Raw genomic sequence first — 13026 nt, forward strand, 5'->3', positions numbered from 1 at the left:
AGATCCGCACAGCCGAGCGCTCGGTTCGTGACTTTCTGCTGATATCTCAGCTGAAAAAGCAATTTGTTTACTGCGGCACTCAAAGGAGCCACCGTAATCATACGTTCATTCAGCCGTTATTTCAGCTAACGAACTTTAACCGAGATTTGCACAGCCGAGATCGGTGAAAAAATTTAAGTGTGGAAGCTATCGCGTTTCAGCGGCAAATCATCGCGTGGTCGACGTCGAATTTTTCTCTAGATTCTGATTTCGGTTTTGTTGCTGCTTGTGATTGGAACAGTGCATTATTGAAAACAAATTGGGTTTTTTCTTCTTCTTCAATGGCTCTACATTCCAACTGGAACTTGGCCTGCTTTTCAACTTAGTATTCTATTAGCATTTCCTCAGTTATTAATTGAAAGCTTTTCTATACCCGCCATTGCATGAGTATGTATCTTGTGTGGCAAGTACAATAGATACACTATGCCCAGGATGTCGAGAATGTTTCTAACCCGACCGGACCGAGAATCGAACTCGCCATCTCCGGATTGGCTATCCTACGCCTTTGCTCGCAAGGCTACTGGAGAAATTTCAAAGCCATAATTTTGCACAAGAGAAGGTTGAGCCAAGACAAATATTTTTCAAAGTGCACATAACCATTGATTGGCGATAGGACACAATTTCTTTCGGAAGCAACGCAAGCACTGTCGTTGGGAGGCGCTGCAAAATGGCGTTAATCGCGTTTCAGCGACAAATCATCGAGTGGCTGATGTTGGCGTCAGTAACGGTTAGGTGGTTTTGTTTCTGGTGGTTCTTTTCGAAGCCAGCATTTTTTATAGAAAGTTGATCCGAGAAGAATTTTCTTCAAAATGAAAACCACCTGATGGCTGTAGTTCTTAGTTCAAGTGAATACACTACATTTTACCTAATACTACGTCCAATTGGTGGTCGTGTCTCGGATACAACCTTCTACTTTTTTTACGAAAAACTATAAAGCTAGATATGTAGCATACTCACCATAAGCAACTGACTGTTTAATCCAAGCCTGTGACGAGCGCGGTGTCATCATCATCATCAACAGAAAAGCAATATGAAGAAATATTAGTGCTCGGGACATCCTGGCTACAATCTGCCGATGGACTAAATAATAGGATGTCAGTAGCCTGGTTTTATCCCAGATATACCAATCTACCGACTGTATGAGAAGTTAAAAAAGATTTTCGGAATAAATCAATTCTACATATTTGTTAAGCATTTATCAAGTTTATTTTGAACTTTTATTTTTGTGTTGCGGATTTTGTCATCGTGTTTTGACGGTGTTTGGTTTTGGATTCAAGTGAAATTTTGTTCGAAAGTTGTCTATACTCGTCGCGATGTTCAAGTAGGTAAGTCCACTCTATATTAGGAGATTTTACGGCTACTTGTCGACGAAGAGGTTAAAATTTCGTTTAAGACTACACAGACTGATACCTATTTTGAGTGGTGGTTTTTCTTTTACACCTTAGTTTGTTTAGTTTTTATATTGAGTGAAACTCTTTCCATGTTCTCATTCCAGATTTAATTCAGTGTAAATATGAGCTCGCACTGCATTTCCAAATTTTGAGAAAAAAAAGTGCTGGAAACTAACTTTTTAAGGAATGTGTTTTTTTTTATTTTATTGCATCAAGCATTGACGGTAGTGTGCATCGAATTAGATGGATGAACTATATTAATTTGGAAATCATTTGGGGACAACTGTGTGGATTTTCTCTTTTTGAGCAATATAGTGTATCAGTCTCTTGATTTATTTTACTTCTGTTGTTTTGCTTTCCACTAAATATATTTTCTTTGTTATAAGTGTTTATCTGTGTCTATTTTACTTGAGGAGGGGAATACTACCAACGCTTCTCATACCCATTTTCGTTTCGTCTTTCTTTCTAAATATATATTCTGCCGCTTTCCTCTCTTACAGACGTTTTAACGATACTAGTTTTTTTTTAATTCAGAAAAAATCTTATCGTTCATATTACGAGTATATTTGTATGTAAACCTTTCGTTTTGTACAGATAATATAAGGTTCACAAGCCAATGTTTCTGAAAAAAGAGACTAAATAGCAATGATTTTGGAAATTCGGTACAATACGGTAGTTTCAATACGACCAAGAGTAGAAACAGGAAACTTGATATACCCTAAATGTGTCAGGATTATACGCGCCGGAAAAAAAGCAGGCGTATCCGATACTTGATCAGTGTAATAACAACAAGCTGAGACAGAGAGAGATAATGAGAGAGTAACATCGTTTGGAAGAAAGTTGACTACAAGCTGTTGATCGATATAGATAACTATATTTTCGTTGTATGTTTGTTTCTAAGATGGCAGAAATTCTGGGTGCTCAAAAAGAAGTTAAAATGGTGCAAAAATTGTTACAACCATTGTACGCCAATACAAGCGTTTGCCATTTTTCAAAAATATTCATATGTGTTAAAATTACAAAAAAATAACGACCTACTACCAAAAACATTACTCGAGCAAAATATGAATTATATAAAAGTAGAACTCTAACGATGTTCTGAATCGACAAAGTGCTTCTGTATTGTGTAATCCTAGGATTTGTTCCAAAGTTGACTAATCTTGCCTATTGTTTCTACCTCGTAGCTATACAACTAATCGAAATCGATGATAAAATTGCCGTGAACCTGTATTGTTGCCATGCTTCTGTGAGCAGAATACAAGATACTCTCTCATCTCTACAACATTTTTCTCTATCTATATTGACTTCTGTGTGCTCTTTTCGGTTAAACGGTGCTGTTTGAAACTGTATCTCACTTATAAACAAGTACCTTAACCTACAATGCTGTTTGAAAAGCTCGCCAAAACAACTAGCGTCATAGCTGCTCGGTTTTGTGTACGCTGTCGTTCCTGTTTTCTACCCGCTGGTTGATGCTTTTCCTATAACCTAAATCAAGCAAATATATGTATATCTCGCGGTTTGCGTGTGTATTGTATGTCTAACCCTCGGCGTGTAGGTGTGTATAAAAGTTTCAAAAAACTCTATTTTATAAAAATAAACTTTTAAAAAATAAAATAATTTAATAAATATACATACTCTAAATATATATGGCATATCCGTTAGACGATTACACAAAAATTTCTTGTAATTTTTCCTCTTTTTATACCGGACACCCCTAACACGTACACTGTTAATTCTTACATTGCCTTGCATGGTGTATCTGCGTGGGTGGTGTCGATCGATTACTGCACAAGTGCATGTGTTGGTGTGTTCATCTGAGCATATACGAACGCGTGTGTGAGAGCTTTCCACCAAAATGAAAGCCCCATATTATGTTCTGCCACTGTATAGTAAATGAAAACCATTGTTCAACCTATTAACTAAGCGATTGAATATCATTATTTCTCACATCTTTTCCACATAAGAAAAAAAAATCTTACATATTAAACCGATTCAAACAGGGACAAACTGACATTGCAATAAATGTTCTTTTATTTTGCTGCGCGGTACTAGAGCGAACGTTTTAGTATCCTATTATTACAATTCATATGTACTAGATTTACATAATCTACTACGTTCCTCCTAAATTATCGTCGTCGATTTACACTCTGTTCACTAGCATTACTTTCGCAGATCGGATTCGTCAAAATTGCCGTACACGAAACGGATTCTAAATGAAGCGTATATAAACCGTGGTGTCGTGAAATTGTGTTTGAGTGTGTGTTTTACCGTTGTTGGTCCGTCGTCTTCTTTTTTTTTCTTTCGTGTTGGTATGTTATGTATGTTGTAAGTGACGATCTCGCTTACAGTGCAAACTACAAAACACGCACGCCTCCGCACGCACACGACGGCATTCTTGTCCCTTTGTTTTATTTTATATACTCGTATAAAAACCGAAGCGAGCTGTTGCGAAAGTAGTAACTAGAGCGTGGTAGGTAGTAGATTCTACATGGTAGTACTAGAGCATGTAGAGAGTAGTGTTGTAGGAGCGGTAATAGTAGTGGTGTTAACAGTAGGCGGTGGTAATAGAAGAGGGTCGTCAGTGCGTGGTCTATGTCGATTGGTTGATTGGATTTGGGCGCCATTGCATTCGTTCGTTCTTTCTTTCATTGTTTCATACGAATCGAATTTGTGCTTGACCGTGTATGTACGTACACCTAGCCAAAGGGGATACCGAGGGAGCAGATCGGAGGGGGACGACCACACGACGGAGACGCCACATTTTTTTTGGTTTCTGTCAGCCCTTAGAACAGACCCTTCTTCTTCTTACCTTTGTCTTTACCGTCCACGGTTCTGAAAAGTGGGTGGGATAAATTATAAAGAAAATAGGAATTAAACTGATGTTCGGTTACCATTACTACGACAGAGGTAAAAATCTACAGTATAAGTTGTTGCTTCTAGTGGGTAATAGCGTAAAGAGATAAAGTAATAGCGGAACTAGAGGTGTGAGCTGTTGTGGTTCTATTTCGCGAAGTTAACCAACAAGGGACAAAATTGGGAGGAGAAGCATGCGGAAGCTTATGGATCTGTAATATTTTTTCGATGATTGATCAGAAATGCGTAGCGCAGTGAAACATTATGATGAATTTAAAAAAATAAGTTGCTGAATTTTGTATGTACTAAGGTGATTATACTATCAATTCCGTGGTGAATTTTAAATTCACCACATCTTTTAGTATTTAAATTTTTAACAGCCAAATTCATTGGGAGAACAATTATTCACTGTATGATAAGTTTTATGTTAGATTTTGGAATACTAATACAAAAAATATGAGGTGAGTTCAGAATTTACCGCTAGATTGATCGATTGTAAATGTATAATCATCTTAATACAAAAAATATTTATTGAATTTATCTTTTTATTGAGGAATAATTTTGGTTTTATATTGGTTTTATAACACACTTGGAGCGTAAATTATGGTCTTCAAGAGCGTTATATAACTTGGAATGTTACTTGAGCTGGCATCAATAATTGTTTATCGACAGGAAATAAGCCAACGAAACATATCTTTGAAATTTGGCAGATAGAAAAGTAAAAAAAAAAGATTTTTCTGGGAATTTGATGTTTCATGCTTTATTTTCCCTTGACTTATGGACTGCAACCAAATAAAATTTAACCATGAGTTAACTTTATTGAAAATAACAATGACTGGGAATTAATTCAGACCTACTGAGGCTAGTGACAGGTATGGTCATCACCGACAACGTCTACTTTCTAACAAATCACAAAACTAACATAGAACAAGCCCTTATCGTACTGGAATACACATATAACCAGAGGTTATTACCAGATTATAGTGGAAGTGAATGGAAGTTTGAAATTTTTTTAACCTTGCACAGGTTATTGATTACCAGTAACCCTAGCGGAATTATACAGAACAGAATCTTCTTCATGGGATAACATCGAAATGCTTTCAATTTAAAAAAAACAAGGTTTCTATATTCGTTACATACATCAATGCACTATCAGGCATAGATAATTAGAAACGAAAAGTACCGTGCTTTGCCCATATTCCGTGTACCTAGGGCAATGCACTATGTCGAATAAATTTAAAATATAGACGTTAAACATTTTGAAGTTGTAATTTCTCTGTATAGCGTCGCTTTTTATGTGCAATTGAAAATCAAAAATGTTGCTATGCATGCATAGACTTACGACCTAAAAGTGAAAACAAACTTTTGCAAGTGTTTGGTCCTAGTTTCAACCATCTGAAAAATCATTATTCTTAATTCCTTTCCTTTGCGTTCTTTTTTCCAATCACCCGAAAAACATACAATTTCGTGGAATTTTTTATATCAGATACCATTTTTCTTAACAAAATCTTCTCCTCATTCATATTTTAATGCAAATAAAAAGCTTCGAATGTTATGTTCTCCCAAATTTAAAATTGTACCATGATACAGGGTCCGGCTATTGAAGTGCTACATTAGAAAACAAAAACAAATAAATTGATTTTCAATTTTACAAGAAAACATATAATTTTTTGAAAGTTTATTGGCGAAGTTCATCTTTTTCGTCTTTGAGTTGAACCACTCGTTGCAGACGATCAAGGAACACATCGTACTATTGTGTTATTATGTCGCTTCAGGACTTGTCCAGAAACATGATGTTATAAAGCAGGTGCGGCCTTCAACATACTCCAGACAGTACAGTTCAAGTCCGGCAAACTCGCTGGCCGCTCTTAGCTCGAAATGAGCTCTGAAAAACCCTTTGTTGAGTTTTCTACACTTTTTGAACCGGCGTCTATTCCTGTCGTAAGTAACAATCCCTTGTATCAAAATAACGACGTACCCACGGTTTGACGATTGAGGATGTGCACACGAAGCTTGAAGGAATTGGGGCGTCGAAAGGTGCGGGATCTGATCGGTTATACTTAGAATTCGGAAGTCGGGACTTCTGAACCGAACTTTTTTCCGAAGTTTTATCTGTCAAACTAATTGGTGCGTTGTTTAGCGCATCTTTAGACGAATCCAGCACACTACTTCCGAAGTTGGATAAATTGCCTGTATCTGGAGAAAAATCCAACCTCGGTATAAAAAGCGTACTAATTTTGATCCAGATAGACAATATCACCGCTTTTAGTGAAGAACTATGTCACAGCAATGCCAGATTGCTTCAACATCAATTCCGTAGATTCGGTCAAAAATTTTGGCTTGCCCTATTTCGGCGCTCTTCCACAATCCTTGGAACAGAACATTACACGACTGATCACTAACTTTTCTCAATGCATAGAAATTGGATAACAACAAGACCACTAACCGTCAAAATTTATTGTTGTTGGTCTTGTTATATCCTAACTTTTACACACACTTTCACACTCGCCGTAATGGCAGTTGCTATAAATATTTTTGACAGCAACTGTTTCCAACGCTGATACTACCGTTTTCGCATTTTATTTATTAAACTCTGTTGAAACTTTCTACATAGAATCAGTTTAATATTATGGATTTCTTATTTTGTGTGCGATAGTTGTGGTAATGTTGGTTCAACAGCAATAGCTCATTCATAATTTGGCGTCAGAAGTGTTGGTAAAATCTGAAATTCTCAAATCTCATCGGCGATTCAAATCATGAGTGAGTCAAATCCCATCAGAATCATGGTCCAGAGAATCGCTCATAATTCGAATCGCGATTTGCATCACTGTATGATTTTAACGTGTTCTTCAGGTTTAACTTTCGTCGCTTCAAATAATGACTAATAAATCCATGTGTAAACAAACTTTAAGCTTCGATTGCGTTTTGACGCTTTTTAGAGCGAAATCATTTTTCGGCAAGTGAGCGAAGCGATGCGATTCTGTCCGAGAAACTCAAGCGCGATGTCCTCCCTACAGAATTGCAAATAAGGTTGGCTTGTGCATGAAGCCTCGATGATTGAGATTTGAGTATGATTCTACCAACACTGGGCGTCAGCAGTAAGAACTATAAGGTCAGAACTAGTCAAGTACAGAAGTGAAACAAAACCCTATTTTGACACTGAAATTAAGATTGCAAACCAAGATCCATTACCAAACCTATTTAATCCAGGAATTTCTCCAGAAATTCCTCGAAAAAAATCTTGAAATAATCTTCCTGGTGTTATTTCATAAATTCATCCAGAAATTCTTTGGAAAGTCTCCTAGATTTTTTTTTGTAAATACTGTAAACAATTCTATGGAAAAAAACTCCAGAAACTAATTCGGTAAGTCATCAAAACATTCTTCAGGCTTACCTTTATTTTTTTTGTAATTCCTTCAGATATTCCATCAAAAACTATTCCAGGACTTCCTTTCGAAAATCCTTCGCAAATGAATTCAGAAACTACTTCGGAGACTCCTAAAGGAATTTCTTTCGAATTTTACTAACTTCCCACAAATTCCTTCGGAAGCTTCTATAGAACAACCCGTAAAGAAATCTTATATTTCAGAAATTTATCCAGTAGTTCATTTGGAGTTTGCTCTAGAAAATCTAAGCTCTAGGAGTATCCGAACGAATTAAAAAAGGAATTTCTGAAGGATTTTGTAATAGAATTTTCGACATTCAAAAGAATTTTCAGAGGATTTACCGTAGAAACTTTCGAAAAAACTTCTTGAGAAATTTTCAAAATCTTTTTCGAAGGTTACTCCTGAAGAATGTCCAATTGAATTACTGGCGGATTTTTTGAAAATTATTCTCCTGGAGGAGATACCAAAAGTATTTTTGGAGGAATTTACAAATGAATTATTGACCGTTTTCCGATGGAGAACCCGAGGGAGAACCTTAGTGGATTTACAAAAAGTGTTCCTAAACGAATTTATGAGAAAATTGCTAAAGGAATTTCCGTAGGAGTTTCTATAAGAATTCCTTAAGGAACTTCCGAATGAATCTCTGAATGAATGTTCGAAGAAATTTATATTGGAATCGAGATTTTTTTCGGGACTTCCTTCAGTATTTGTAAAAATCTGCGAAAGTCATCAGTCAAGAACAATTTTGGCGTAAACAAACAAATTTGATAGAAAATATTCAGTTTGGTGGGTGCACAATTGTGCCGTGCCCCAGTTGAACCGTCGGTGATTGAACTCCGCCAGTATAAATTAGTAAGCTCTAGATTATCATGGAGGAAAGTTGAAGTATAGCTAAGACGAATTTAATGCGTTCAATGTTACATGTTCACTGACTTCCAACTGGTTGAGGGTGAATCTTAAATTCCACAAAGATTGCACACACGGCTGTTCAAACTTAGCTTCTGGATTAGAACACAAATTGAGTGTTACTCAAGAATTTAAATGTTCGATTTTACATGAATTGGTTATTTGCAACAAGCTTCATGGATCATAAACAAGAATTATTTTCAATGTGACTCCTTACTGGACTTTAGGCGATGGTAATTTCGGTCAATTATCAAAACAGAAAGTTTTTTTTTTCAAGATTGCTTTCATAATGAAAAGGGCAGGGAGGGAGAAGTACCAGCGTGGAAATTGAACGCTGATACTCTTCCCTTTCACTTCAAATGGAAGCTTGATAAAAGTTCGTTCGATTCAAATCGTAACGAAAATTGTTTACTCAAGTTGAACTACATTTGAAACTAAAAGTGTGCTTGTGAAAAAATCCGCAGATTTCCGCAGAAATTTTTTAATTTCCGTAGTTTTTATCTACGGATCCGTAGAAAGCATTAAATTCCGTAAATATACGGGAATTTCCGTAGATCTGGCATCGCTGCAACACTGTTAATTCAATTTCTGTATCTACCTACCTCAAGCATATTTTTCAATTGATCCATCACAGAAGGTGTTTTCCATCCACAAAGTTGGGAATATTCACAACTCACAACAAAAGATATTTTAGTTACTAGATAAAGATTGTCGCTTCGGTTCCCTTTGTTCTGCTCAAGGATGTTATCGATCATCTAGTAATTTGCGTTCAATCATTTAGTAGTTTGTCAATAACTCATTCCAGAAGCTGAATTTCAAAATGTGTTGTATGGCGAACATCTAGTGCGAAGGTTTTCCTACAACTCTGCCTAATGGTTCGTTATTAGAATTCAACTAACAACAGAGTTATAGCGCTAGTAGCAGTAACTTTAACTAAATGATTGAAATTTTGTTATTATTTAGTCTAGTTACTGAAACTGTAGCTATAACTCCGTTACTAGTGGAAATCAAACAACGAACCATCAGGCAGAGTTGCAGAATAGCCTTCGCACTAGAAGTCTATCATACAACACATTTTGAAATTCAGCTTTTGGAGTGAGTTATTGACAAACTACTAAATGATCGAACGCGAATTACTAAATGATCGATAACATCCTTGTAACTGCTGTCCGGAACATGTTGGGTACCAAGCTGTCAAATCGTATGGATTTTCCTTCTTTGACATTTAGCTCCCCTATACTCGCCAGCAAAAGATGTTCCGGACAGCGACGACAGCGACAATCTTTATCTAGTAACTAAAATATCTTTTCTCACAACGTGGCGACCATTTTTTGAAATTCTCATTTACGATTCGTTTTATCCGTGCGTGCATGATATCATAAGGAACGGAAATGGTTGACATTTCTTTTTACCATTCATTCTATCATGCTGTCACAAAAAAAGAAAACCGCGGTAGCCGCAACAGCAACCACAATCAAGCAGACAACAGTCAGGTCCGATGTGCTTCAGTAAACTGACGCTCTACGCATAATTGGCTCATGTTACCTATGATAAAAAAAAATCCAAACTTGAGTCAACTTGTCCCACTGAATAAATGAAGTTGTCGTTTGATGGTAATGGAGACTAAAAACGTTTACATAATTATTATTATTTTTATTATCGACATTTTGCACATTGTAGATGCATCCGTGTCTTAAAATAACGAAAAAATTACAATTGATTATAGAGATTTGTTTTTTTAAGGTATGCAATAAGGACTGTTCAGTTTATCGAGAGGACACTTTTACATAACGATATTATGCAGATAGATTGGTCAATTTCGATGGAGTTTGCTTTATCGTATATTATAATACACTGTCAATCAACTGTACTTTTTGAAAAGAGATAAAACAGTTTAAATCCAACAAAATGGCGCCAATTGTCAAAGCTTCTCGAATTTCGCGTAAACATAAGCTTCCCAACATAATTTTTATAAGCAAAATTGACAGTTTTAATTAAAATTGTAAATCGGCATTTCAACAAAATCATCAAAAAGATCGGAAAGAAACACACTGTCAATGATTTGTCGATATCTAGAAACAGTAGAGCCTGTGGTAGCCCGAAAACGGGATATAAACGGTTGAAGCTGTTGAAAATCCAAAAAAATAGATTGTTATGAATATCTCAAATTTCTGAGTTAGAATAGTTTCGTTGATAATTGGATTTCATTTCTAGAAGGCCAAACAATATTTTCAACGAAAAGCAAACAGATTTCGAAAAAGATTGATGGCTTGAAAGCATCGACAATACTAAGTGTCCTCTTTATAAACTGAACAGTCCTCAAGTGAGGACTGAGAGGATGAATCGACGTTAAATTTTTCATGTTGGTCTTGGTATTTTCTGTAGTACAGGAGGGTACGTTGCACATTGATGACAGTTCCGCAGCATTCACATACGGGGGGTCTGATCCTTTTATTATGTATTGGTGAGTGAGTCTTGTATGTCCGAGTCCGAGACTTGTTGGGACTAGTTGGTCTGATGGTACTTTATTGTCAATCCATGAATCTCTAGAGTGTTTTATTTCACGTAGTTTTATCCTCACGAGACCTCAAAGACCTCGTCCCAGCGTTGTCGTATGGTCCATTTAACTTCTTTTATCGCATCTCTGGCTGGAATCGGTATTCCCGGTGGTTGTTTTATTCTACCTTCGTTAGCTAGTCAGTCTGCTTTAATGTTGCCTTGGATGCCTGCATGACCTGGTATCCAACAGAATAGAACTTCTTTGATCTGGATGTCAGCTTCGATGTTTTGGATCCATGAATGATTTGATTTGCTCATTTCTAAAGCTGACAGACAGCTAGCAGAGTCAGAGAGAATGGCTAGTCGGTTATCTCGGGTTGATTTGACTGCTAGGTCGATGGCGTATGCTTCAGCTGAAAACACACTACACTGTCTTGGGAGAGCTACGGAGATGTCGATGTTTGTACCGCAGACCCCAGCCCCGACTGTTTGTTCCACCTTGGACCCATCAGTATAAAGTGTAGCGAAACCTCGAAGACGATTTTCAAACAATTCTTGCACTACAGGACGGACTTTATCGGGAGGATCCCCTGCTCTGATATGCTGTTTGACTTCCCACACAATTATTGGTTTAGGAGAGTTCCATTTCCGCTCTGATCTTCGGCGTTGGAGAATACTAGGGATAGTTGAGTTCTTTGAGTGATGGGTACATTACTTGTTGCATTGGGTTTTTTAGTAGACGAATAGAGAACGCCAGATTCTGACATGATTGCAAGAGTATGACTGGTGCAGAACGCATCAGAAGCCAGCTTAACCATTTTATTGTACGTAGGGGAAAGAAGTTTGATGATTGGGTTTTCCCTTTCTGCAGGCCAAGCCTACTACGCAAAGAAGGCGCGAAGTGATGATAGCTGATACTACCTAGAGCAGTCGTACCCTTCGAGTCAGCCATGATCCCAGACTCTTTATTCGCGGAGCGCAGTTTTTCACTGTTTTTATACAATATGCTTTGAAGTTGAAGGTTCGGTCTATAGTGACACCCAAGCTATTTTTGCCTTAAGAATGCCATGCGGTAACATGTAATATTTTTCTTGAGTGGCCGGCAAGCATTTGGGCCCCCGTAGAAGAGATTTATTAGTAGATTTATTGGAGGAAATGGAAAAGCTAATGCTTTTCGCCCATTTAACAACAGCGTTGGCAGCAATTTGCAGCTAACGGCTTAAAGACTAATTATTTCGTCCAACTACAATCAATATGATGTCGTTCGCACCGCATGAAGGATTTGTAAGCCATTAGGGATCACATTAATGACAGGTTGCATTGCGGCGTAACGGACAGCACTGATCCTTGAGGAACACCGTTCTCTAATGTATATGGTTTGGAAAGGTGGCCTCCTACTTCTACCTGGAATGTGCGATCCGTTAGGAAGCTGTTAACCATGTTGTACGGACGTCCTGCTAAACGCCATTTTTTCAGAGTCCGAAGAATTCCGTGTCTCCATGTCGTGTCATAGGCCTTGGATAAGTCTAGGGATGCGATCAGACAGTGCTCGTCTCTGACAGGTATGTAGCTTTCAAGTTCAGCGAAGTGTGTGTCGGTTCCGCAACCCAAGGGATACGCGTAATGGCCATCCCTTTCCCCATAGCGCTGTCTCAGTGCTATTTGGCTTTGGGATTGGTATGTACCGCTGTGCCATATTTAATTAAGTAGTTCCAACATTACAGTGTTAACGGAAAAGGGGAGTCTTTGAAGCAAAGTATAACCAATACAGTCTGGCACGTTTGAATAGCCTCGTCCTTTGTCCAAGGCCCAGATTAGTTCAACTAGGGTGAAGTCAACATTGTATTCTCTGTCGGCGTCTTCGGGTGGGTGAGAGTAGTTGCGCACTTGAACAATTTCTTGGGGATCGTCGATTGAAACAGAGGGGCCCTGATAACTTTGATGTTATAACG

At 37.5% G+C, this 13026-nt stretch overlaps 1 protein-coding gene across 3 annotated transcripts in view; it reads right to left on the reverse strand.

Moving 5' to 3' along the window:
• Positions 1 to 13026, reverse strand: part of LOC134218180 (septin-7) — a 172271-nt gene that overhangs the window by 61917 nt on the left and 97328 nt on the right. The window contains exon 11 of one of the 3 annotated variants that reach the window (XM_062697086.1): positions 1223 to 4262. The exons of the other annotated variants lie outside the window; for them this stretch is intronic. Coding sequence (XP_062553070.1) covers positions 4214 to 4262 — 49 coding nt within the window. The 3' untranslated portion in view covers positions 1223 to 4213. Of the gene's footprint in view, positions 1 to 1222; positions 4263 to 13026 lie in introns of those variants that run through there. 3 annotated transcript variants of the gene reach the window in all.

Source organism: Armigeres subalbatus, chromosome 2, assembly GCF_024139115.2.
Source record: "Armigeres subalbatus isolate Guangzhou_Male chromosome 2, GZ_Asu_2, whole genome shotgun sequence".
Classification (NCBI taxonomy): Eukaryota; Metazoa; Arthropoda; class Insecta; order Diptera; family Culicidae; genus Armigeres; species Armigeres subalbatus.